Source organism: Bos grunniens, chromosome 7, assembly GCF_055505025.1.
Source record: "Bos grunniens cultivar Pamir isolate PY7600 chromosome 7, Bosgru_T2T1.0, whole genome shotgun sequence".
Taxonomy (NCBI): Eukaryota; Metazoa; Chordata; class Mammalia; order Artiodactyla; family Bovidae; genus Bos; species Bos grunniens.
Genome location: NC_141171.1, coordinates 19,781,400 through 19,807,157, shown reverse-complemented (window position 1 = coordinate 19,807,157; position 25,758 = coordinate 19,781,400). Strand labels below are relative to the sequence as shown.

The following is a 25,758-nucleotide window of genomic DNA, read 5'->3' as shown; positions in this document are numbered from 1 at the left end:
CCAGCTTGCAGCGAGGGGCGCGCCTGCGCGCTGCGGCCAGTGATGGAGCGCTGACTGGGGGCACGGCGGCGGCGGCGGCGAGGGCTCGGCGGGCCATTGGCTACCGGCAGCAGCAAAGGCAGCTTGGGGACTAGAAGAGCGAGTGGGGCCCGCGGGTCGGGCCGGGCTGACCTGGGCTGCAGCCATGGAGGACCAGAAAGTAAGACCCGGGCGGGGCAGGGCGCGGTCCGAAGCGGGGGTGGACGAGAGGAGGGGGACCAGGTAATGCCGCAGCGTCCTCCCAGCTTCCCCGACCCCAGCTGCTCTGCGGCCGAAGCCCCACCCTCGCCGCAACCACGCCCGGATCTAGCCCCCATTCTGGACGCCGCAGCCCCCCACCCTAGCCACGACCCACATCATTTTGGCCTGAGTTCAGCCGCATCCCCTTCATGGCCCCCACGCCTCCCCAGTATCGGGGACCCAGCCTTGACTCTATCACCCACGCCTTCCATCGGGACTGCGGACCAGGTGTCCCGACCCTGGCCACGCCCCGCCGCGGTGGGCGCCCCGCCAGCTCAGCACAGGTGACCCCCACCAATCTCGTGCCCCCAGGAAAAGGACCCGTGGGAGGCCTGGGTTTGGGCTGCAGGCCCTAGAAGCACCCACCCACGCCGGCCTCCTCTCCCGGCATCCCCTCCCCCAGACCTCCTTACCTTTCTCCACTTACCTGATTCCCTAGCGTCTCCCGTTTTCCAGATGAACCCATTTTCTGCGGGTATCCTTTTCCTCTGAGGTCTCTTTCCCGGAGCTAGCTCCTTACCCCGATGATGCCCCCACCCCCCTCAGGATATAGTTACCTGGTTGAAGGCTTTGCACTCAGGCAGACCTGGCTGGGGCTCAGGGTCTGTGCTTCCTGAAAAGTTCTCTCAGAGCCTCAGTTTCCTCCCCTTTGAAATGGGTGGGCTCAATGTGCCCGATGCCTGCCGCTCCTGAGGGCTGTAGGGCCAGAGCTCCACCCAGGGCCTGCTCTTGTCTGGTGCCCAAGCTTTTTGGCACAGTGGCTCCCACATCCCTTCCCTGGATCCCTGGAGGACAGAAAGGGGGAGCTTCAAGTCAAGGAGCCCTGGCCAGGCTGAGGGACTTAGTTTGTGCATGCTTCTCTGGGGGCAGGAGGCTCTGAGGAAGATCATCACAACGCTGGCTGTGAAAAATGAAGAGATCCAGAGTTTCATTTACTCCCTCAAGCAGATGCTGCTGAACGTGGAGGTGAGGAAGTCACCCCTATCCCCAAGGTGGGGGGAAGGGCAGCTATAAAGGTAACCTGCCCTTGGGGACCCTGGGCCTTGCTGCCCATCTGAGCAGCAGCTTGGCCAGTCCTGGCAGCTCTGACCCCACCTTGTCTCTCCAAGGCAAACTCGGCCAAGGTGCAGGAGGACCTGGAAGCCGAGTTCCAGTCCCTCTTCTCCCTCCTGGAGGAGCTGAAGGAGGGCATGCTCATGAAAATAAAGCAGGACCGTGCCAGCCGCACCTATGAGCTGCAGGTGTGTGTGATTTGGGGCCGGGGCGGGGGGTGTTCTCCCAGACCCCCTCCCAGATGCCATCCCCTGCACACTCCCCAGAGCCCGACCGGCCTCAACATCTTCCTCCGAATCTGCTCCTCCTCTCTTGCCCCTTCCCAGAGGGGCCGCCAGTGTCCCTGGTGTCCTGAGCCAGACCATCCAGTGGTGTCAGCCACACCTCCTCTTTTCCCTGGGCTCTTCCCAGCCCCCTCCCTGCCCATGACCTATCCATCCCTCACGCACCTGCTCTCCCTCTTAATCCCTTCTCCCCTGCATTGCTGCAGCCCCATCCCTACATCTGCTGTTCCTCCCCACCTGTCTTCATCTCGCACTTCCAATTTTTCAGCCCTTCCCACTGGTCCCTCAGATCTGAGGGCATCACTTCTTGCCAAACACTGGCTATGGCTCCTCTGGGGTCTCAGATTCCAAGCTGGGGTCACTAGGGCAACACCAGCACTTCCTGGGCCACCCCCTAACACCCTGGATGCCCATCCACAAGGAATGTGGAGCTCTAGGCTCAGATGTGACCTAGGCATGTCTGTTTCTTTTTAAAAATTATTCACTTATTTTATTTATATGGTTATTCTGGGTCTTTGTTGCAGCATGTGGAATCTTTAGTTACAGCACGTGGAATCTAGGTCCCTGACCAGGGATCAAACCAGTCCCCTTGCATTGGGAGCATGGAGTCTTAGCCACTGTACCACCAGGGAAGTCCCTAGACATGTCCTTTTCTAAGGAAGGGATCCCCAAATGGTTCTGATGTCCTGCCCGCAGAGAGGCCCAAACTCCCTCTAGCCTCCCTTTCCTACCTGGAGTTGGAGAAGGACATGGTACCCCAGATCCCCAAGGCGATGAGGAGCCCTGGGAGGCTCTGATGCCGTGGAGTAAGATGTCTCTTCTCTTGGTGGCATGGCTCCTGCAGAACCAGCTGGCTGCCTGCACGCGAGCCTTGGAGAGCTCCGAAGAGCTTCTGGAGACAGCCAACCAGACCCTGCTGGCCACTGACAGCAAGGACTTTCCCCAGGTGGGCGCCTCGGGAGCCAGAGTGGCCACCCAGATACGTTTGCATTTCAGATCAACCACGAGTAATGTTTTACTCTGATTATGGCCCATGCAGGATTTAGTCTGAGTACATCCTAAACACCATTGATAGGACATATGCTAAAATAATAATTCTTTGTGGTAGATCTAAAACTCACAGGAAGCCCAGCTTGGTGCTCTGTGATGACCTAGATGGGTGGGATGGGAAGGAGGTAGGAGAGGAGTCCAAGAGGAAGCATGTATATATGTATCCATACAGCTGATTCACTTTGTTGTACAGCAGAAACTAATGTAACATTGTAAAGAAATTATACTCCAATTAAAAAAAAAAGAATGAATAAAATTTTTAGTATATCTCATGCAAATGTTTAGTGTAAGTATTTCCCAAATGTTGCCTGGGACATATTTACACTAAAATACTTATTCATTATTTGAAATTCAAATTTAACAAGGAATTAATTTCTTAGTAATATATGTCACGTCCAATATTTAGTGTAAGTATATCTGAAATATTGGATGGGGTCTACTTATATAAAAAGTATATATTTATTTATTGTTCATCTGCAATGCAAATTTAACTTTGTAGCCTATATTTTCATTTGCTAAATCAGTCAACTGTATGTACTGGGCACTAGGCGGGAGGTGGGGATAGGGGTGGGAGCCTGTCTTTGCCTCCCATCCCATCAGGGTCCAGCTAAGGCTTTCTGCCCCCATGCTGGGGCACTTTGACACATGGACACCCGACTGGGCCTCAGTCTTCTTGTCTGTGTAGTGGGTTTCTGATTCAGCCAACACAATTCTTTGGCTTTTGCTCTGTCCCTCTTTCTAGGCTGCCAAGCAAATCAAAGATGGGTAAGACGCTGGGACCTGGCTCCCACCCCATTGCCTCACCCCCATTGTGAAGGTGGGAACACCCAGGTGAGGGTCCCTTGGCCCAGAGCACCCGACCGCAACAAGGGGGAGGGGGCCCCCTACACACACCTCGGGGGACTAGGCCTGGGCGTCCACCTCCTTCCCTGCAGTGTGCAGGCTGCCTCCACCTCCTTCCCTGCAGTGTGACAATGGCCCCCGCCTTCCGGCTGTCACTGAAAGCCAAGGTCAGCGACAACATGAGTCATCTCATGGTGGACTTTGCACAGGAGCGGAGGATGTTGCAGGCACTCACATTCCTGCCTGGTGAGAGGGCAACTCACTGTATGATAGGGGGAAAAAATCCCAAAGTCTAGGAGAGAGCCCGAAGACAAGGCATGACAATCAGAATAAGGCTGACAACCATTTGTGAAAACTGCAGAAGGTCCCGCCCTGACTTGGAGCCCTGAGGATTCCCACCCCCCAGTGGGTGGAGCCACAGGGAAGCCCCACCCTGTGGTAGAGTCCTAAAGAATCCCCACCCACTAGGGGTGGAGTCCCATGGAGACCACACCCCAATTGGTAGCATTCTGGAAACTTACTACCTCTAAATGGTGGGATTCAGAGAAGCCCAAGTATTCGTTGGTTGAACCCTTAGAAAGCTCTTCTCTGCCTCACACCCTTTGGTGAAACCCTGAGGAGGCTCCACCCCCAGGCTACGGAACCCAGAGAAGCCCCGCCCCTAACCTGTTATCGGGAGGACGCCCAGACCCCAAGAAGGTCTAGTGGGTGGGCAGGGTTACATCCAGGCACGCCCCTTCAGGCTTCCCTGCCCCGCACCCTGACACCCCTCTCTTCTCTGTCCTGGGCAGTGCCTAGCGCCCCTGTGATTGACCTGACCGAGTCCCTAGTGGCCGATAATTGTGTAACCTTGGTATGGCGCATGCCAGACGAGGACAACAAGATTGACCACTTCGTGCTGGAATATCGGCGGACCAACTTTGAGGGCCCACCCCGCCTCAAGGAGGACCAGCCCTGGATGGTCATCGAGGGGATCCGGCAAACGGAATACACCCTGACCGGTAAGGGCAGCTCAGCTTTCCCCATCAGTCCACCTGGGGCTCGTGGACCATACTCAAGGCTCTGCTGGGCTGATGGAGAGTAACATATAATAAGGAAAACGATGCCGGGGACAGCCCTGCACCATGTACTGAGGGCTTACTATGTGCTAAGCATTTTACCCAGAAGCGACTTAGCAGCAGCAGCAGCAGCAGCAGAAGCAATGAGTGTGTTATTGTCAGCTTTTTACAGATGAGGGAACTGAGTGAAGCACCTGGAAAGGGTGTGCTCCATCCCTGTCTTATCTCTATGACCCATCATTCATTCATTCATTCATTTTGACTTATTTCCCGCAGGATACCAAGCACTGGCCTTACCGTAGTAAATAAAGTGCCTGAGAATCCCTCCTCTCATAGAACTGGTGTTCAGGGAACCGTCCTCCCAGGCTCTGAGGATTTCCTTGGAAGTTATACGAAAGCAGAAAGACTGGGGGAATCCATCCAGCTGGTAGGAGAGGGTCTGAAGGAGGGTAAAATCAGGGGTCCCTAATGAGTTAAGAAACCATCCTGAGCCTGGGGAAGCCCTGAAGGGAGAATCTCCCTGACAAGATAACTATCACCAGGGCTCTTGGGCTATAATCAGCCTGCTCCCTATCTGTAATTAGCATACAAGCTTAATAATAAGCCTGCTAATTGCAGGAAAGAAAAGCCAGCAGCCGAGAAGAGGGCCTGAAAAGCTCTCAGCTTATCCTTTGCATGGAAATCAAAATAAACACACCCCATTTCCCCCCCGGTCTTTTTAAAAAAATTATTGTGGCAAAATACACATAAGGTAAAATCCACCATGGTCACTATTAAGTATGCAGATCAGCTATTCAGTAATTCAGTGCTACGATCACCCCACTATCCATCTCCAGAACTTCTCAGCTTGCAAAACTGAAACTGTCCCCATTCGTTTTTGTTACTGTTGTTGTTTGTTTTGTTTTTAAATTTTGGCCTTACCACATGGCTTGCAGGATCCTAGTTCCCTGACCAGGGATTGAAGCCGTGCCCTTGGCAGTGAAAGCACAGAGTCCTAAGCGCTGGACCACCAGGAAATTCCCCTGTCCCCATTAGACACTAACTTCCATTCCTCTCTGCCTGGTCCCTGGCACCCACCATTCTAATTCCCGTCCCTGGGAATGTTGCTACTCTAAGTTCCTCATATAGATGGAATCATACAGGACGCCTGGCTTATGTCACTGAGCATCGTGTCCTCAAGGCTCGCCATGTTGTAGCAGGTGTTAGTTTCCTTTCTTTTTAAGGCTGAATAATATTTCATTGTGTACACACACACACACACACACACACACGCACACAGGGCTTCCTAGGTGACGCCAGTAGTAAAGAATCCACCTGCCAATGCAGAAGACTTAAGAGACGTGGGTTCAATCCCTGGGTCGGGAAGATCACCTGGAGAAGGAAATGGCAACTCACTCCAGTATTCTTGCTTGAGAAATCCTATGGACAGAGGAGCCTGGCGGGCTTCAGTCCATGGGGTCACAAAGAGTTGGACAGACTGAGCACATATTATATATCATATGTATACACAATGAAATATATATATATATATATATATATATACATTGTATATATTCAGCTTTCTCCAGTAGTGGCAGCTTCCATAACTAGAGTTCGATACCAGAACCAGGAAGCTGACACCAGTATAGTCTGCAGGGTTGATTTACTTTCCGTCAGTTTTACCAGTTTAGCACGCACTGATTTGCATGTACATGTGTAATCCTGTATGCAATTTTATCCCCTATGTAAATTTGTGTAACTACACCACAATCAAAGTGTAGAGCTTCTCCATCACAGGCTTCCGGATGCATCCACTTTACCCCTCTGGCCTTTTCCAAAATCCATAGTGAGCGAATTCCTCAGGGCAGGAAGTTGAATCCCTCACAAAACCTGTGATACTGAAGATGATCACTCACCTATGTAAACAACCCATGTGGTTATTTGCAATCCACCTACTATCTTGTTGACTGTTTGGAAGACAGGAGGGTTTTGGTTAAGTTCTTATAACTTATATTCCTTGGGCCATCTCATCTTTATGTGAACCCTGCTCAGTGTGGGGAAAATGATTGTTAGGTTGCAGACTAGGAAATAGACACCCACTGTGAAAAGTCGGATATGTTCATGATTCAGAATCCAAGCCTTCTGGGTGGTAGTCTTAGCTTCCCTGGGGGCTCAGAGAGTAAAGAATCTGCCTGCGATTTAGGAGACCTGGGTTCGATCCCTGGGTCAGGAAGATCCCCTGGATAAGGAAATAGCAACCCACTCCAGTATTTTCACCTGGGAAATCCAATGGACAGAGGAGCCTGGCAGGCTACACAGTTCATGGGGTCACAGAGTCAGACACGATGGAGCGACTAACACTTTCTACTTAGTGCTGGGGCAGTAGGTGGCGCTGCTGAGCAAACTACAGAACTCAGGAGGGGATTCAAGAAAGGGTGAGGTAGTCTGGGTGGGCACCTGGAGAAAGTAACAGCCAAGCCAAGGCCCAAAAGAGAAGCTGGGGAGACCGAGTTCCAGGCCAAGGAACCGCCTGATCAAGGGCTCATAGAACAGAACACTGAGCCTTTGTGTCTGGAACTAGTTAACTTTGCAGAGCGAACATCTGTAGGGAAAGGGGAGAAGAGGAATAGGGACTTTATCCTGAGGGCAAGGGGACCTATGAGAGGTTTCAGAACATGGATTTCTGAGTGCTGTTTGGAATGCCCAGAGAAGGCATCCGCAGGGAACACCCGGGGCAACTGGACACGTGGTCTGAGCTAGAGGTTGAGCTGTTTGTGCCCTGTGGGTAGGCAGATAGTGTCTTAAGGGTAAGCAGGGTCTTAGACTGAGTCACCCAAACATTTGGCAGTACAGAGGAGCCTGCAAAGAAGACCAAGAGGGAGCAGTCAGAGGGGGCAGTCAGTAGAGGGCAATGCCATGACTGCCAAGGAAAAATTCCATGAAGGAAGGAGTGGTCAGCCAGGAGAACCTACTAGATGAGGACTGACAAGCCCAGAAGAGAGAGAGGGAATGAAGCCACTGAAAGAGGTCTGGACATATCTCCAAAGAGGTTTTGCACGAGGGGAAGACAGTTCAATAGTTGCTTTCATTTTTTTAAGATTAGAAGAAATTAATAATAACTTTTTAAAAGGATACTATTAGGGAAAATCTTTAAGGCACTGGTCATGGATAGATGCAGGAGTTCCAGCATATGACTCACTCAGCTCAGTTCTAGACACTGTTGGCTCTGAGAAAGCAGACATTCTCAAGTAGGGTTGCCAACATGGTGGCAAATTTTCCCAGGAGTGGCTTCCTCCTAGTTGGCTGCTGCTGCTTCTAAGTAAGTCACTTCAGTCGTGTCCGACTCTGTGCGAGCCCGTAGATGGCCGCCCACCAGGCTCCCGTCTGGGATTCTCCAGGCAAGAACACTGGAGTGGGGTGCCATTTCCCTCTCCAATGCATGAAAGTGAAAAGTGAAAGTGAAGTCGCTCAGTCATGGCCGACTCTTCGCGACCCCATGGACTGTAGCCTACCAGGCTCCTCCGTCCATGGGATTTTCCAGGCAAGAGTACTGGAGTGGAGTGCCATCGCCTTCTCTGCCTAGTTGGCTAGTTCAGAGGAAAGAGGGACTCCACTCACTCTAATATCAGCCAGAGTCCCAGGGTAGATTCTGATTGACCTGTTTGGGTCATGTGCCTATTCCTGGACCAATTGCTGTGACTGAGCCTTAAAGCATCCTTAAAGCTGACTGATTGGCCAGTCTGGAATAGAGGTGGAGCCAAGTGATCCATAGCCCCACAGGTGAATGAAGACACGGATGATTTCTCAGGGTTACCATGTGGTCTACAAGATGCTCCTTAGAATGAGAGGTGGTGGGATGACTGTGGGACACAAAGGCCTCTAATCTATCACTCAAAGAGTACACAATGGTAAGCCCTCTCTGTTGCCTTGCAGGTCTCAAGTTTGACATGAAATACATGAATTTCCGTGTGAAGGCCTGTAATAAGGCAGTTTCAGGCGAGTTCTCCGAGCCAGTGACCCTGGAGACACCAGGTGACTGACTCCCATACCTCCCCTCGCTGTGACTCCATAACCACTCACTCCCAGGGCTCCAGGGACTGGTGTCTAATACGAATCTTCTAATCAGGGTTCTGTGGCCCTTTTTGCCCTGGTTGCCAGGAAGCTCAGTGCTCAATCCATAGTAGATTCCTTAGCCTGAGTGTCTGCTATAAACTTGGTATTGTTCTTTGCATTTGCAGTTGATCGCATCATACCTGGATGGTTTTTACACACACACACTCCCCCTCTCTCTTTCTCTCTCTAACTCACTCTTCAAAAAAAAAAAAAAGCTAAGTGCTCTATAGAATTGGAAATAGGGTATCAGTACTGAAGATAGATTTCTTAGCCCCCCACAGTGTGATACCTTTGCATGTTCGGGTAGGAAGTCCTTTCTGCACTCTAGCTTAGCTCTGTCATGCTATAGCACAGCCCCTTTTTCTGGGATTAATCCCCAGTGAAAGCACAGGCCAGCACAGTGGTTTGAAATGGCTTCAGACCTGGGAGACCTTTAGGCAACTAGCCCTTGGCCTTCACTCCTCTGGCTACATGTTCTGCCCTCTCCACCCTTCCCTGTCCCGTCTTTTGGTGGCTTTCTGCCTGTTGTCTCTGTATCTTTCCATCTCTAAACCTTTGTCCATTTGTCTCTTTTTCTCTCTCTTGGTCTTAGTCTGTTTCTTTGTTTCTTTCTGTTCTCTGTCCCTGTCATGGTCTGCCTTAGTCACTGTCTGTCTCTCTCTGTCTCTCCCTGTGTCTCTGGGTTTTCCCATCTCTGTGACTCCTGTGTCTGCCTGGCCCCAGCGTTCATGTTCCGCCTGGATGCGTCCACATCCCACCAGAACCTGCGGGTGGATGATCTCTCCGTGGAGTGGGACGCCATGGGCGGGAAGGTGCAGGATATCAAAGCTCGCGAGAAAGATGGCAAGGGGCGGACGGCGTCTCCCGTCAACTCCCCAGCCAGGTAGCCCGCCCTCTCCCCTCCCTGAGTCTCTGGTGGAGGAGATCAAGCTGGACATGGACATACAGAATCCAGTATGGTCAAGGCTGGGGTAGGGGGAGGGACATGGAGTGGGGGGAGCCCAAAGAGTGAATAAGGGAGAGGAATCTTTGAAGTGGGTTTTGATGGTCAAATAGGATTTTTCCAGATGAGGAAGGGCACAGGTATGTTCCAACATGAGAGACCCTGTGTATGAAAAGAACCACACACAGTCCAGGAAAGATGAAATGTTCATGGTGACTGGGGTGGACCAGGGAAGCTCTCCTATGGGAGAGGTGAGGTCTGATTGAGACTTCCCCCTCCCTGTCACCCACAGAGGTACTCCATCTCCCAAGAGGATGCCCTCAGGTCGTGGGGGACGGGATCGCTTCACAGCTGAGTCCTACACGGTGCTGGGTAAGGAGGAGGGAAGACAGGACTAGAAAGAAGTCTGGGCAGGGGCCTGATAGGGGTTGGTGGGAGGGAATTCCTTTGGCTGGGGAAACAGGCAAGTGTCAAAAAAGCTTCTATGGGAACAGTACCAGTGATGTGTTATTGTGACGTTGGGGGAATGGGAAGATTTGGGGCTGAGGAATCATTGGGGGAAAGTCAGAACTTATGGATGCTCTAGACTGGGGAGGGCTGAGCAGTAGCTTGAGGGGGAATTTCCTGAGGTCTGTGGAGTAGATGAGACCCAGGGAGTAGCTGAGACTCGGGGAGTAGCTAGAAAGAATAGTTGCCTGTGGCTAGCCAGGTTTGTGGAGGAGCTGAAGCAAGACATGGGCTCAGGGAAGTGGCTTAAGGTGAGTGGAGGAGCCAGAGAGTAGCTGAGTCTGAAAAGTGGAGAGAATGACTAGGGTGAGAGATGTGGTTGGCACCACAGGACTGATTGGATCCTGTGGAGGAGAAGCTGGAGTCTGAGGAGGAACAGGAGTTCCTGGAAATCACCACTGTCCTGAAAAAAACCTTGAGAAAGTGGTCAGGATCTATGCAGAAGCCAGTGCGGTCTGTAATACCTGGGAGGCGATGAGGGTCGGAGATGAAGTTAGGGAGTTGCTGGTTTCTTTTTTAATTTTTTTTGGCTGTGCTGGGTCTCAGTTGCGGCACTCAGGATCTTTAGTTGTGGCATGCAAACTCTTAGTTGTAGCATGTGGAATCTAGTTCCCTGACCAGATTCCAGGGTGGAACCCAGGTCCCTGCATTGGGAGAGCGGAGTCTTAACCACTGGACCACCAGGGAAGTCCTGGGAGTAGCTGGTTTCCTGGGCTGAATGAGGAGCTGAGATATGGTCTGGTGGGGCAGAAGTGGGTGGAGAAGCTGCAGCGCAGGAATAGCTAGATGGGAAAATCACTGAAGTCACAAGAATCTGGATCCAGGATCCTGGGAGGGTGTAGATTAACTGATATCTCGCTGAGACTTGGTGACTTATCTGGGCTTGGTCAGATATCTAGTATCTTAGTATCTAGGGAGGCATGGGATAGCTGGGGACCGGGCAGTGTCTGGAGGAAAGAGCTGGGGTCTGGCTGCCCGTTTTGAAAGGGCACCCAGGAGCCAATTCTACCCAGTCTCCCTGCCTGCCCCATCCCCCAGGGGACACGCTGATTGACGGCGGGGAACATTACTGGGAGGTGCGCTACGAGCCAGACAGCAAGGCGTTTGGCGTGGGGGTGGCCTACCGTAGCCTGGGCCGCTTCGAGCAGCTGGGCAAGACGGCTGCGTCCTGGTGCCTGCACGTCAACAACTGGCTGCAGGTCAGCTTCACTGCCAAACACGCCAACAAGGCCAAGATGCTGGACGCCCCCGTGCCTGACTGCCTGGGCGTGCACTGCGACTTCCATCAAGGTGATCCCCTCCGAGCCCTGGCTGGCCTCTGGCCACCCTTCTCCACTGTTCTATCTCTGCCCAAACCTCTCTCACCGGTCCCTTTGTCGCTCTGGCCCTCCACTCTAGGCCTCCTGTCCTTCTACAATGGCCGTACCAAACAGCTGCTGCACACCTTCAAGGCCAAGTTCACACAGCCGCTGCTCCCAGCTTTCACGGTGAGGCCTTGTCAGGGGCCCAGGGAAGGAAGATCGGGGTGGCGCGAGGGTTGGCTTTCCTGCTGAGCCTGTCTGTCCCCTTCTCCCTGCCCTGACTGTCCCTCAGGTGTGGTGTGGCAGCTTCCACGTGACGACTGGCCTGCAGGTCCCCAGCTCCGTGCGTTGCCTGCAGAAGCGGGGCAGTGCCACTAGCAGCTCCAACACCAGCCTCACCTAGGCCCCTGGACTGCCCATCAGCGGGCAGATTTCGGGGGCTGCCTCCAGGCCTCGACTGTTTGAGCTGGGCACCCTCCTCTCACTTGCTGCTTGGAGCCTTAACTCCTGATGGGGGGTCACTGATGGAGAGTGGGCACCCAGGTCAGGCCCTCCTCCTCACCTCACCTCCTAATAAAGGTCAAACACTGGCCAGGCGGTGCTGCTGGTTTTTTGGGGCTGGGTGGCACTGGCTGTGCCTGGTCCTCTCCAGACCTCAGCTTTCTCAGCCATAAAATGGGAAATTTCTTGGGAATTCCCTGGCAGTCCAATGGTTAGGACTCTGTGCTTTCATTGCAGAGGCCTGGATTCAATCCCTGGTCGGGGAACTAAGATCTCACAAACTTGTTGTTTAGTCCCTGTCAGGTCGGACTCTTTGAGACCTGATGGACTGTAGCCCGCCAGGCTCCTCTGTCCGTAGGATTTCCCAGGCAAGAATACTGGAGTGGGTTGCCATTTCCTCCTTCAGGGGAGCATCCTGACACAGGGATTGAACCCGTGTCTCCTGCGTTGCAGGCGTATTCTTTACCACTGAGCCACTAGGGAAGCCCCCTACAAGCCATGAGGCATAGTCATAAAAAAGGTGGGAGCTTTTCTTACAGGGTGAGGAGGCAGGTTTTGCTGAACTGAGGACCACTGGAACCAGCTGTGGGCAGTCATCTAACAGACCCCGCACCACCCACCCAGCCAAGCCAAACACAGCTCCTGGGGTTGCTTGAGCTTTAATTCTGGGAGGAGGGATCCGCCTGACTGGTGTGTGGTGCTTGGAGATGGACCCGCTGGTCTGCCACGCGCTCAGCTGCCTACTCCAGTGCCCGCCTCTTCTGCAGTTTCTCTTCCAGTTCTGCTGTCACATCTGCCAGCCCTGAGAATGAGGGTAAGGGTACCTGAGGCTCCAGTGGCACCAGAGACCCCCAATCTAGGCTTTCCCTGCTTGTATCCACCCAGGATCACTGCAGCGTAAGATGAAAATGTGTTCAGTGGCCATGAGGAACTTCAAGATGGACACAGCAGAGCATTAAACCAAGCACAGAGTGCTCCAGAGTGTGACCACCTGGGTTCCCCACTTGAAAAGCCCTCTTACATTGACCCCTTACCTGTGGTGGGCGAGAAAGCCTGTGCTGAGCTGGCTGCTAGCTTCTTGGCTGGGCCACTGTTGAGGCCTTTGGGCTCTGCAGGAACAGACAGATGAAGGCTGAGGCCCACCCTCAGCTGGACAGGGGAGGGGCTGGGAGGAGGGACCCCTCCCATACCTGACTTGGGCACAGTAGGTGGCTTTGGAAGCTTTGCCTGTAGCTTGACCAACCGCCTGGGCTTTGGAACAACTAGTTGACTGGGGGAAGGCACTGCGTGGACAAAGATGTAGTATGTCACATCCAGTCACCAGCTTGCTACCTGTTGCCAGCTCTAGCCACCCCGGTCCCCTACCCACCATCCTCATTCATGTAGCTGGCAGCTGGGGTGTCTCCAATGGGGATGACATAGTTGTTATCCTGGTCCGGTAGTGGAGGCAGCTTGTCCAGACTGGGCACAGGCGTGATGGATGTGGGAGGCAGCTGCTTAGGGCCACCCTTGGGGGGTGCAGGACCTGGTGGGAAACTGTGGTCACTGTCGGGGCCCATGTGGAACAGAGACACCAGTGGGGATGTGTGTGTGCACACCTGGATACAGGCCTATGTGTCCATGCATGTGTGTCTGGGCATGAGCCTGTTTATGTCTGTGGATGTGTGTCCCTAGGTAGCAATACATGGACACTGGGTGAATTTCATAAGTTGAATGTAAGTAAAGGGTTTCCCTGGTAGCTCAGGCTGTAAAGAATCCACCTGCAATGTGGGAGACCTGGGTTCAATCCCTGGGTTGGGAAGATCCCTGGAAGAAGGCATGGCAACCCACTCCAGTATTCTTGCCTGGAGAATCCCCATGGACGGAGGAGCCTGGTGGGCTACAGTCCATGGGGTCAGAGTCAAACATGACTGAGCGACTAAGCAAAGGGTTTATACTCTTGTGCATGCATGACACCTCATGGATGCTAAGGTACGTGCTACAGCATTTGTCTGTATTAGTGTATACACACATGTATCTGTAAAGGTCTGAATTTGTGCTCACGAGTGGATATGTCTGCAATTTGTGTGTACACACATGATTGTGACTTGAAGTATATATATGTGTGCTATATGGGACTGGAACTGTATGACACCCATGTTTATGCATGGGTGGAGCCACTGTCTACGTAGGAACTTCTCATTATGCAGGTGGACACACACAGGTTTATGTTCATGAGTGGCATGTGTGTGTGTATGTACATTTGTGTACATTGTACATACATTTGTGTATGTGTCATGCATGCAGGGTCCTCAGCATCTGCCCAGTCCAGGGAAGACCATACTGCTCATCCCACAGACCTTTCCACTTTTCCAATCTCTTCCTTTTGCTCCATAATCTGGACCACCTCCCAGCCTGATTTCCCATCTCTTCCTAATGAAATCCTTTGAGAACTTTAGGAAACACCCACTCTTCCAAGAAGACTTCCCCCCGACTCTGCCCATCCTCCTCTTCTCCCCAACTCTAGGTTGCGCCCCCACCCCCGCACTCCCCCACCCCTCGCCTTCCAGCTCCAGGTTCAACCCCTCAGGATTGCGAGTGTGTGCGCCCAGCCCTGTCCATTCCCTCCATAACCTGGAAGCACGTAGAGGACAGGGTCTGGGTACTTTCTGGGTCCCTGCAACTCTAGGTACAAGACTGGGCACAGGTGGAGCCATGAGAGTCCTAGGTCCTTTCCCACTCTGCCCCAGCGGCGTCCGCGGGGAGGGGGCATCACCTGGGCCGGAGGTGGAGGGGGCCGAGGGCGCCACCCACACACTCTCGCCATTCTCTTTATCCGCCTCCACGAAGCCTGGAACAGAGAGGGCGGCCTGGAGGAGGCACGGCAGCTGGGGGCTGACCCAAGGGTGTCCGGGTTGGGGAGGGGGCGGGAGAGGCGTGGACTGAGCCCTCCCTCCAACCTAGTTCCCTGAGGTTCTACCAACCTATCACTTTATCATAGTCTTCATCCAGCAGGAAGGGCACCAGCGCCTTATTAGAGTACGACACGAAATAGTTGACCACTGCTTCGAGCGAGGTGCAAGAGAACTAGGATCAGAGAGGGGATGCTATCAGGCCCGGCGTGGAAGGGGTGCAGCCCACGCCGTTGCGCTTCCCCGGACCCGGCCCAATGCTCACCGGCTCCTCCACGTCGATTACGTATTTGGCGCCCTCGCGCTTCACCTTGTAGTGCCTGACCATCGGCGTCCTGACAGGATAGGGGGCGAGTGCATGACCTGGCTGAGAACAAGGAAGGGCCCGTCCCTCGCCCGGGCCCCGCCCCCAAGAAGGGCCTAACCCTAACCACCCCACATCCTGGCGTGGCTCTCGGCGTGGGACTAGGCCCTCAAAAGACTCCACCTTCAAGAAAGACCCTGCTCCTGGCAGTGTCCTCCGGGAGAAATAAGCCCTGAGGGATTCCACTAGGAGGGCCCTCCCAGGCCCCATCCACAACGTGACACCGCCTCGCTACCCGACCACGCCCCTGTATCCGACGCCCCGCCCACCCGGAGCCGCGCATGCGCACCCACTGAGCGTCTGAAGCGTTGTGACTGACACGCCGTCCGTGCCGTCCCCGCTCGGCCGCAGCAGTAGGTTCCCGCACTCAGGGTAGCGCTCCAGGAGCAGTTGCGCCTCCAGTCGGCTCACTTTCAGGAAGCACCTGGGGCGAGCAGCGTCACTCACAGGTGCAGGCCCCGCCCCCAGAGACACAGCCACGCCCTCCAAACGTAACCCCGCCCCTGGGCACCCAGCCAAGCTCACCTAGCCGTCACCTGGTCCCTGGAGACCCTGCCTAACCACCCCCCCCTCCCCCCCACAGACCCAGACTCTGCCTCTGCAAGCCCATGCCTGCCCTCCGGGAACGGAGGCCAACACTCAGAGCCCCACACCCGCCACCCCGGCATCTAAACCCGCCCCTGAAGACCCAGACCCGCGGTCAGGAACCCAGAACCGCCCCAAACACCCAGTCGGGCTCCCAACTGTGGGGACCCAATCCCCACCCCTGCCCGGATGTACCCAAGACCCAACGCCAGGAGACCCCATTCACTGCCCTCTGCGGCCCCATGTTCTCCAGCCCGCCACCATCCTGCAGACCCACGGGCGCTTACGACGGCATCTCGAGCACACGGCGGGCCTCCTCTTTGGCCAGGGCCTCGGACATCATGTACAGGTGTCCTGGCAGCAGCGTCAGGTTGGACGGGACGCGGAGCTGAACGGGGATTGGGGCGATCAGGAAATGGGCGCCTGTGACCGTGTCACAGGGGGCACACTGAGGCAAAGGTGCGGATGTAGCCAGGATGGAACCCAGGTCTGGACGGGGCTCCCGAGCCGCCTGACACCTCAGGGGCAGAGAGGGCTTAAAGAGGACTTCCGTGAGGGGGACGGACAGAGCAAATGCTAGCATGGAGGATCTCAAACTCAACAGCCTGTAGGGCCAGACGGGGAGCAATTGAGTAACATAGAAATCGGGGCTGTTTTCTAACACTCCTGGTTTTTAAACGACAGCAGCTGACTTTTACATTTATAGCACTTTGTTGGCAAAACAAAACGCAGATGATTTACACCTGGTTCAGAGGCCGCCAGTTTGAGACTAAGGAGGAGGCTGAGAGGTTTGTTTGGGGAACGGACATTTTAAAAAGGATTTCTGAACAGGCCAAGTGGGGAAGGAGAGAGAGAAGGGCCGGGGTTAACCAATCTTACCTCCACTACTGTCAAGATGAAGCCTTTCCACATCTCCCGAGACTCCAGGCTCTCTACCTGGGGAGCAAAAGAAAAAGTATGCCTGGCTGATGAGCCTTGGTCTACCCATCTGTGAAATGGGAGTAAGGAATAAGCATCCCTGTGTCTGAGGGTTGTTTAATGAAAATTAAATGTTAGAACAGGTTAATTTAGAATGATGTCTGAATATAAGTCCTTAGTAATATGGGGGTACTATTCTTTAATGTTATTACATCAACTATTTTTAATATAATTAATTTATTTTTGGCTGTGCTGGGTTTTCATTGCTGCATGCAGGCTTTCTCTAGTTGCAGTTTGCAGGCTTCTTGTTGCAGTGGCATCTCTTGTCACAGATCATGGGCTCTAGGACAAATGGGCTTCAGTAATTGTGGCACTTGGGCTCAGTAGTTGTGGCGCATACCGTTGCTCCACAGCAGGTGGAATCTTCCTGGACCATGTCACCTGCATTGGCAGGTGGATTCTGAGCCACTGGACCACCAGGGCAGTTCACATCCACATTTCATAAAAAAGAAACACACATAGATCATACCTCTCCTATGTGTGAAACCCTCCCTTGATTTCTACCTCCCTCAGGGTTAAAACCCAGGCCCTCCTTGTGGCCCACAGGTCTTACACAACCTGTCCCATCCCCTCCCTGCCCTCATGCCCTCCGGCTTTCCTCCTTTCTTACTCTGCTCCAGCCACAGTGGCTGTCTCACTGTTCCTCCAACATGCCAGGCATAGTTCAGCCTCAGGGCCTTTGCACATGCTGTTTGTACTGCTGAAGTTGTTTCTCAGATCTCTACACTGCTGGCTTCCTCACCTCCTTCAGGTCTTCAATAAGAAGACCTATAGATTTAAGGGCCTAGATCTGATAGATAGAGTGCCTGATGAATTATGGAATGAGGTTCGTGACATTGTACAGGAGACAGGGATCAAGACCATTCCCATAGAAAAGAAATGCAAAAAAGCAAAATGGCTGTCTGGGGAGGCCTTACAAATAGCTGTGAAAAGAAGAGAAGTGAAAAGCAAAGGAGAAAAGGAAAGATATAAACATCTGAATGCAGAGTTCCAAAGAATAGCAAGAAGAGATAAGAAAGCCTTCTTCAGCAATCAATGCAAAGAAATAAAGGAAAACAACAGAATGGGAAAGACTAGGGATCTCTTCAAGAAAATCAGAGATACCAAGGGAACATTTCATGCAAAGATGAGCTTGATAAAGGACAGAAATGGTATGGACCTAACAGAAGCAGAAGATATTAAGAAGAGGTGGCAAGAATACACAGAAGAACTGTACAAAAAAGATCTTCACGACCCAGATAATCACGATGGTGTGATCACTGACCTAGAGCCAGACATCCTGGAATGTGAAGTCAAGTGGGCCTTAGAAACATCACTACGAACAAAGCTAGTGGAGGTGATGGAATTCCAGTTGAGCTATTCCAAATCCTGATGATGCTGTGAAAGTGCTGCACTCAATATGCCAGCAAATTTGGAAAACTCAGCAGTGGCCACAGGACTGGAAAAGGTCAGTTTTCATTCCAATCCCAAAGAAAGGCAATGCCAAAGAATGCTCAAACTGCCGCACAATTGCACTCATCTCACATGCTAGTAAAGTAATGCTCAAAATTCTCCAAGCCAGACTTCAGCAATATGTGAACCGTGAACTTCCTGATGTTCAAGCTGGTTTTAGAAAAGGCAGAGGAACCAGAGATCAAATTGCCAACATCCGCTGGATCATAGAAAAAGCAAGAGAGTTCCAGAAAAACATCTATTTCTGCTTTATTGACTATGCCAAAGCCTTTGACTGTGTGGATCACAATCAACTGTGGAAAATTCTGAAAGAGATGGGAATACCAGACCACCTGATCTGCCTCTTGAGAAATCTGTATGCAGGTCAGGAAGCAACAGTTAGAACTGGACATGGAACAACAGACTGGTTCCAAATAGGAAAAGGAGTTCGTCAAGGCTGTATATTGTCACCCTGCTTATTTAACTTATATGCAGAGTACATCATGAGAAACGCTGGACTGGAAGAAACACAAGCTGGAATCAAGATTGCTGGGAGAAATATCAATAACCTCAGATATGCAGATGATACCACCCTTATGGCAGAAAGTGAAGAGGAACTAAAAAGCCTCTTGATGAAAGTGAAAGTGGAGAGTGAAAAAGTTGGCTTAAAGCTCAACATTCAGAAAACGAAGATCATGGCATCCGGTCCCACCACTTCATGGCAAATAGATGGGGAAACAGTGGAAACAGTGTCAGACTTTATTTTTCTGGGCTCCAAAATCACTACAGATGGTGATTGCAGCCATGAAATTAAAAGACGCTTACTCCTTGGAAGGAAAGTTATGACCAACCTAGATAGCATATTCAAAAGCAGAGACATTACTTTGCCAACAAAGGTCCATCTAGTCAAGGCTATGGTTTTTCCAGTGGTCATGTATGGATGTGAGAGTTGGACTGTAAAGAAAGCTGAGTGCGAAACAATTGATGCTTTTGAACTGTGGTGTTGGAGAAGACTCTTGAGAGTCCCTTGGACTGCAAGAAGATCCAACCAGGCCATCCTAAAGGAAGTCAGCCCTGGATGTTCATTGGAAGGACTGATGCTAAAGCTGAAACTCCAGTACTTTGGCCAGCTCATGCGAAGAGTTGACTCATTGGAAAAGACCCTGATGCTGGGAGGGATTGGGGGCAGGAGGAGAATGGGACGACAGAGGATGAGATGGCTGGATGGCATCACTGACTCGATGGACATGAGTTTGGGTAAACTCTGGGAGGTGGTGATGGACAGGGAGGCCTGATGTGCTGCGATTCATGGGGTTGCAAAGAGTCAGACACGACTGACAGACTGAACTGAACTGAATAGTTAGCGATGTTGAACATCTTTTCACTTGTCTCTTGGCCATTTGTATGTCTTTGGAGAGATGTCTATTTAGATATTCCATTTTTTGTTTGAGTTGATTGTTTTTTTGATATTGAGCTGTATGTATATTTGGGAGATCAATCCTATGTTGGTCATATTGTTTGCAAATATTTTCTCCCATTCTATAGGTGTCTTTTGGTTTTTTAATGGTTTCTTTTGCTGTGAAAAACCTTTTAAGTTTAATTAGGTCCCATTTGTTTATTTTTGTTTTTATTTCCTTCACTCTAGGAGCTGGATCCAAAAAGATACTGCTGCAATTTATGTCAAAGAGTGTTCTATGTTTTCCTCTAGGAGTTTTATAGTACATAGTCTTAGATTTAGGTGTTTAATCCATTTTTAGTTTATTTTTGTGTATGGTGTTAGCATATTAAAAAGCAGAGACATCACTATGCTGACAAAAGTCCATATAATCAAAGCTATGATTTTTCCAGTAATCATGTACAGATGTGAGAGTTGGACCATAAAGAAGGCTGAGAGCCGAAAAATTGATGCTTTTGAATTATGGTGCTGGAGAAGACTTTTGAGAGTCCCTTGGACTGCAAGGAGATCAAACCAGTCAATCCTGAAGGAAACCAGCCCTGAATATTCACTGAAAGGGCTGATGCTGAAGCTGAAGCTCCAAAACTTTGGCCACCTGATGTGAAGAACTGACTCACTGGAAAAGACCCTGATGCTGGGAAAGACTGACGGCAGGAGAAGGGGATGACAGAGGACGAGATGGTTGGATGTCATCACTGATCCTATGGACATGAGTTTGAGCAAGCTCTGGTAGTTGGACAGGGAGGCCTGGCGTGCTGCAGTCCATGCGGTTCACAACGAGTCGGACACAAATTAGTGACTGAACATGGTATTAGAGAGTGTTCTTAGCACAGGAATTTTAAATTGTGTTAGTCACTGCTGTGACTAAGAAGAGTGTCTGGAACACAATAGGTGCTCAATAATGTTAGCTGAAGATTGAATGATGGCAGTTGCGGTCCTTGTGGATCAGATTGTGTTCTGGGGATTTTACACATAATTATCTCATTTTTCACTTGTAGAAACTGAGGCCCAGAGAGGTTAATGATTTGCCTAGTGATACAAACCCAGTGATAAATTCTGTGTGACTTTGTGTTGGTATGTGTTAATGGTGGGTGTGACATGGAGGAAGGGTCTCCCACCAGCCACCCTTAAGAGACTTACCTTGAACTTGATCTCCTGGTTCCGAAGGACCAAGCAGAAGTGGGTGCTAGGGTCATGGGAGTTTCCCCAGGGAGCCTCATCTGTGAGCTTCACAAAGCCTCCTAGATCTAGCTTTTCCACATGCTGGGAGCACAGAAGACAGAGTTTGAGTGCCTCATCCCCCCCAGCTAGGACATCCTGTCCACACCCTCTGTTAGGTCCTAGGGTCAAGGGCAGGCCAATTCTTGAGGCTTCATTTCCATCCTTACCTTAGTGTCCCGATTGCTATTGTAGAAATACAGAGTCAGGCCCTGAAGGCCTGCCCAGAACTTCTTGTAATCCTGTGGACCAGAGGTGGAGAAAGAGAGGGAGGTGAGGTGGCAGAGCTGGGCACTTCCATCCTTCTCTATCTCAGGACCTTTGCACCTTCTGGCCTCTTTGCCACAACATGCTTCTCCCAGATCTTTACATGGTTTCCTTCATCACCTACAGCCACCAGGGCAGCCCACAGAGAAAGCAGAGACACTAAAATCTTTCAGAGAAGAGAAATTAGCACCCTCAGGTAGAGACAGACCCTGGGCCAAGAGATTGCAGAGGAGAGAGGACTTCAAATTGCTAAATTGGGGAAGACTTCCTGAAAGAGGAAGTAAATTAATGAGTCCGTAAGGGCTTCCCTCGGAGAAGGCAACGGCACCCCACTCCAGTACTCTTGCCTGGAAAATCCCATGGACGGAGGAGCCTGGTAGGCTGTAGTCCATGGGGTTGCTAGGAGTCAGACATGACTGAGCGACTTCACTTTCACTTTTTACTTTCATGCATTGGAGAAGGAAATGGCAACCCACTCCAGTGTTCTTGCCTGGAGAATCCCAGGGACAGGGAAGCCTGGTGGGCTGCCGTCTATGGGGTCACACAGAGTCGGACACGACTGAAGCGACTTAGCAGCAGCAGCAGAAAGGGCTTCCCCGGTGGCTCAGATGGTTAAGAATCTGCCTACAATGCAGGAGACCAATGGGGGCTCAATCCCTGGGTTGGGAAGATCCCCTGGAGAAGGGAATGGCTACCCATTCTACTATTTGGACAGAGAAGCCTGGTGGGCTACAGTCCATGGAGTTGCAAATAGTTGGACATGACTGAGTGACTAACACTTTCACAATGAGGATAGCTCTTATATTGACAGTGATCATCTATCCATCGAGCCACCTATTGATTCAGCCATCCATCCATTCTTTTATCCACTTATGTCCTCACCCATCCACCTGTGTACAGGCATGCTTCATTTTATTGCACTTCACAGATATTGTGGGGTTTTGTTTTTAAACAAATTAAACATCTGTGGCTATTCTGAGTCAAAGAAGTATCTACCGGTGTCATTTTTCCAAAAGCATTATTTTTAAATTAAGTTATGTACATTGTCTTTTTAGGATACAGTGCTATTTCACATGCCCTGGAGCCCATGGTCTGCCAAAAGAGAAGCCACTACAATGAGAAGTCCGTGCACCGCAACTACAGAGTAGCCTCCACTGACTTTAACTAAAGAAAGCCCTCGAACAGCGACAAAGACCCAGCACAGCCAAAAATAAATAATTAATTAAAAAGAAAGCAGATGATTATGAGCTGATTTTTAAAAAGATATAGTGCTATTACATACAACAGGATACAGACTAGTGTGAACATAACTTTTATAAAGCACTGGGAAATGAAAAAAAATTCATATGGCTCACTTTATCGCAATATTTGCTTTATTGTGGTGATCCAGCACCAAACCTGCAGTGTCTCCCAAGTATATTTGTGCTTATGCATCCTTTCACCTGTCGGTTCTGGAGATGGACATGGCACCCCACTCCAGTACTCTTGCCTGGAAAATCCCAGGGACGGAGGAGCCTGGTGGGCTGCCGTCTATGGGGTCGCACAGAGTTAGACACGACTTAACGACTTCACTTTCACTTTTAACTTTCATGCGTTGGAGAAGGAAATGGCAACCCACTCCAGTATTCTTGCCTGGAGAATCCCAGGGACAGAGGAGCCTTGTGGGCTGCCATCTATGGGGTCGCACAGAGTCAGACACGACTGAAGTGACTTAGCAGCAGCAGCAGCACCTGTCTGTCCACCCATTCACCCATCTGTCCATCTATAGATACATCCTAGATACACACATACATTTAACTATCATTTACTGAAGAACTACTGTGTGCCAGGCACTGGGAAGAAAGCAGTAAGTGGACAAACTCATCTGCTTTGTCATACACCAGCTATGTGTCACCCCCTGAGTGCTGTTTAAGCTCTTTGTGCCTCTACTATAAAATAGTAGATAATTATGGTACCTGCCTAGGACTTCCCTGAAAGTCCAGTGGTTAAGACTCTTGGCTTCCACTGCAGGGGGGCGTGGATTTGATCCCTGGTTGGGGAACCAAGATCCCCCACATGCTTTGAGGTGTGTTCACAGATAAATAAACCTCTTTCTTAACCCCTGAGATCTCCTGCCTCTGGTGCTTTCTAGGCTGGGGAGGATTTGAATGCATGAAGGCAGAAGGAAAGGAGGAAACTTCCAGGGCAAAGGCAGGGAAAAGGGTGCTTGGTTTGGGTCCTAGTGGCGGATGAGGGTGGGCCTTAGCGGAATGGAGGAGTTGAGCTTTATTCTGAGAAGGACACACACACACTCATTGGGCCCCTGACTGGCAACAGCCCCCAGTACCTCTCACTGTCCCCACCTGCAATCTGTATGGACCTTGACCCCTGTGGCTAAGGTTCACAGAGTTAGTTCAGGGCTGGGGGAGGAGGGATGGGGGGTAGGGAGTGGTGTCAGAAGACACCCCCCTCCCCGCCCCCACCGCCATTTCCTTGAGAAAGTCCTTGAGATTCAGAAAGAGACCAATCCAAGCGGGGAGAGACAGAAAGAGAAAGAGCTTAGATCAGAGAGAGACAGACAGACAGACAGAACCTTTCCCAGCCCCCAGTCTATGCCTTGCCCCAACCAGCACCCACCTCATCCTCCTCAGCAGGCTGGGGAGGTCTAGGTTCAGAGAGGTGCCGCACCTGCCCAGGGGCCACCCAGCAGTGCCAGCTCCCCAGCCTGTCTTACCCGATCTCGGGGTCCCTTCTTCTCCAGGAAGCTCTCATAGTAGTGCAGGGGCAGGGCGCTCTTGGGCTTGGGGACCCGGGGCGGGCTCAGGGCCAAGGCCATGATGGGCCAGGGTCCTTGGCCCGGCCTGGCCTCTCCCTCCAGCAGGTGCTCCAGCTGAGCCAGGAAGCTGAGAAACAGGTTCCAGGGGAATTTCCTCTCTCTGTCAGCTCCAGAGCTCCCTCCCCTGCCAGCCCTGGGCGGGGGCTGGGCCGGGCAGGTCCAGAGACTCTAGGGAAATCCCGGTCTCTCTGACCCTGCAAGGAGTCAGGGAGTCAGGGAGGCCTGGTTGGAGTCAGGGAACAGAGGAGGGGGCTGCTGGTGTGGTGTAGGGGGCATCAACAGGGGCACTTGCCTAAGCAAAGACCTGGAAGGGAGAGAAAGGAATCTGGTGCCAGAGCTGTGAGGGAATGAGACTAGACAGTGACACAATGTCCAGGAGGCCTGTTAGGCTGCCTGGACATTAGAAAAATCTGGATGTATTTACCCAAAAATCTTGCAGAGATTTTGACAGGAATAGCACTAAATCTGTATATCAGTTGGGGGAGATTAGGCTTTTTTTTTTTTTTTAATTTTAGGCAGTGCCACAAGTGGGATCTTAGGTCTCTGACCAGGTATGGAACCCACACCCCTCTGCATTAGAATGTGTAGTCTTAACCAACTGACAGCCAGGGAAGTTCCAAAACTTGATAACTTTTGCATACTGTGTTGAGTCTTCCAACCCATAGAAATGGTCCTTCCCTTTTTCCCTTCCTTCCTTCCTCCCTCCTTCCCTTGTTTCTTATTGAAGTATAATAATATTATGTTAGTTTCAGATTCTTTTCATTTATTTAAATCTTCGATTTCTTTCATCAGTGTTGTATAGTATTCAGTATCCAAGTCCTGTATCTGTTTGGTTAGATTTACATCTAAGCATTTCTTTTTTTCTTTCTATTTCAAAACATTATAAGTAATATTGTATTTTCAATTCCAGTTTTCATACACTCATTATTAGCATACAAACATGCCATTGATTTTTGTGTGTTGATGTCTTATCCTATAACCTTTCTGAATTAACTCACTCCTTAGTTCTAGGGGCATGTTTGGGAGATTTCTTGAAATTTTGTACACAGGTCATGTCATTTGCAAATAGGGTTAATTTTCAATTTATATGTTTTTTATTTCTTTTTCTTGTCTTATTGTAATGGCTAGCACTTTCAGGACTCTGTTGAAGAATGGTGAGGGTGGACGCCTTTCCTTGTCCCCAGTCTCAATAGGAAAAGTGTTAAGTCTTTTATCGTGAAGTACAAAGTTACCTGAAGTTTTGTCCATGTTCTTCATCAAGTTGATGTAGTTTCTCTCTGTTCCTGGTTTGCTGAGAGTTTTTATTATGAGTGGGTGTTGAATTCTATCAAATGCTTTTTTTTTTTCATGAATAGATACATTCTTGTGACATGTCTTCTTTAGCTTGTGTATTAGTTTTCTGTGGTCGCTGTAATAACTTATCATAAATATAGAGACTTAATACAACACAAATGTGTTATCTTACAGCTTTGTAGGTCAGGAGTCCTATGTGGTTCTCATGAAAATAAAATCAGGGTGTTGGCAGGACTATGTTCCTTATTCTTTTTTTCTTTTAAATATTTATTTATTTGGCTGTGTTGGGAAATGCATGAACTCTCTAGTTGTGGCGCTCAGGCTTAGTTGCTCTGCAGCATGTGGGATCTTAGTTCCCTGACCAAGGATCGAACCCACATTGCCTGCATTGCAAGGTGGATTCTTAACCACTGGCCCACCAGGGAAGTCCCTGAGAGCTGTGTTCCTTTCTGAAGCCTCAAAGAATGAATCTATTTCCTTGCTTTCTCCAGCTTCTAGCTTTCCCCATTCCTTCCTCCATCTACAAAGCCAGCAATAGTGGGTAGAAAC

The 25,758-nt window shown here is 50.8% G+C and overlaps 2 protein-coding genes and 1 long non-coding RNA gene across 14 annotated transcripts; 2 read left to right on the top strand and 1 right to left on the bottom strand.

Annotated features, from left to right (window-relative positions):
• Nucleotides 1-4: 4 nt before the first annotated feature.
• Nucleotides 5-12,000, top strand: FSD1 (fibronectin type III and SPRY domain containing 1). 5 transcript variants are annotated; one of them, XR_015166833.1, is made up of 13 exons: nt 5-199; nt 1,150-1,245; nt 1,389-1,520; nt 2,461-2,562; nt 3,409-3,431; nt 3,634-3,755; nt 4,301-4,510; nt 8,480-8,578; nt 9,252-9,542; nt 9,895-9,974; nt 11,148-11,399; nt 11,508-11,596; nt 11,703-12,000. XR_015166833.1 is itself a non-coding variant. In XM_086410103.1 (13 exons), the coding sequence occupies exons 1-13, from the start codon at nt 185-187 to the stop codon at nt 11,811-11,813; spliced, it is 1,491 nt and encodes a 496-aa protein (XP_086266229.1). In that variant the 5' UTR covers nt 5-184; the 3' UTR covers nt 11,814-12,000. The 5 variants fall into 5 exon arrangements, 2 of the variants coding, with proteins under 2 accessions (XP_086266229.1, XP_086266231.1); XR_015166835.1 differs by having other exon boundaries at nt 8,785-9,542; XM_086410103.1 differs by having other exon boundaries at nt 9,383-9,542.
• Nucleotides 12,001-12,554: 554 nt separating this feature from the next.
• On the bottom strand, nt 12,555-23,992 carry STAP2 (signal transducing adaptor family member 2). Of its 6 annotated transcripts, XM_086410107.1 has the most exons (13): nt 23,815-23,992; nt 21,005-21,076; nt 20,757-20,879; nt 16,631-16,687; nt 16,039-16,139; nt 15,456-15,590; nt 15,068-15,137; nt 14,875-14,977; nt 14,667-14,741; nt 13,281-13,436; nt 13,102-13,194; nt 12,946-13,020; nt 12,555-12,713 (listed from the first exon to the last, which is right to left on the bottom strand). In XM_086410107.1, the coding sequence occupies exons 1-13, from the start codon at nt 23,914-23,916 to the stop codon at nt 12,652-12,654; spliced, it is 1,224 nt and encodes a 407-aa protein (XP_086266233.1). In that variant the 5' UTR covers nt 23,917-23,992; the 3' UTR covers nt 12,555-12,651. The 6 variants fall into 6 exon arrangements, with proteins under 6 accessions (XP_086266233.1, XP_086266235.1, XP_086266234.1 ...); XM_086410109.1 differs by lacking the exon at nt 13,102-13,194; XM_086410108.1 differs by lacking the exon at nt 14,667-14,741.
• On the top strand, nt 15,477-22,334 carry LOC147368798 (uncharacterized). Of its 3 annotated transcripts, none has more exons than XR_015166838.1 (3): nt 15,477-15,615; nt 16,005-16,121; nt 22,157-22,334. It is a non-coding gene; the product is annotated as an uncharacterized LOC147368798 (long non-coding RNA). The 3 variants fall into 3 exon arrangements; XR_015166836.1 differs by having other exon boundaries at nt 16,005-16,210; XR_015166837.1 differs by having other exon boundaries at nt 15,481-15,615; nt 15,750-16,121.
• Nucleotides 23,993-25,758: the final 1,766 nt, after the last annotated feature.

Bases quoted from the DNA above. Each gene is read 5' to 3' on its own strand.
- FSD1 (XM_086410103.1), top strand. The intron at 2,563-3,408 runs GTGGGCGCCTCG...CCCTCTTTCTAG, and splicing joins ACAGCAAGGACTTTCCCCAG to GCTGCCAAGCAAATCAAAGA. The intron at 9,543-9,894 runs GTAGCCCGCCCT...TGTCACCCACAG, and splicing joins CCCGTCAACTCCCCAGCCAG to AGGTACTCCATCTCCCAAGA.
- STAP2 (XM_086410107.1), bottom strand. From the start codon at position 23,916: ATGGCCTTGGCCCTGAGCCCGCCCCGGGTCCCCAAGCCCAAGAGCGCC. The intron at 20,880-21,004 runs GTAAGGATGGAA...CTGTGCTCCCAG, and splicing joins ATAGCAATCGGGACACTAAG to CATGTGGAAAAGCTAGATCT. The intron at 15,138-15,455 runs GTGCGCATGCGC...CTATCCTGTCAG, and splicing joins ACGCTTCAGACGCTCAGTGG to GACGCCGATGGTCAGGCACT.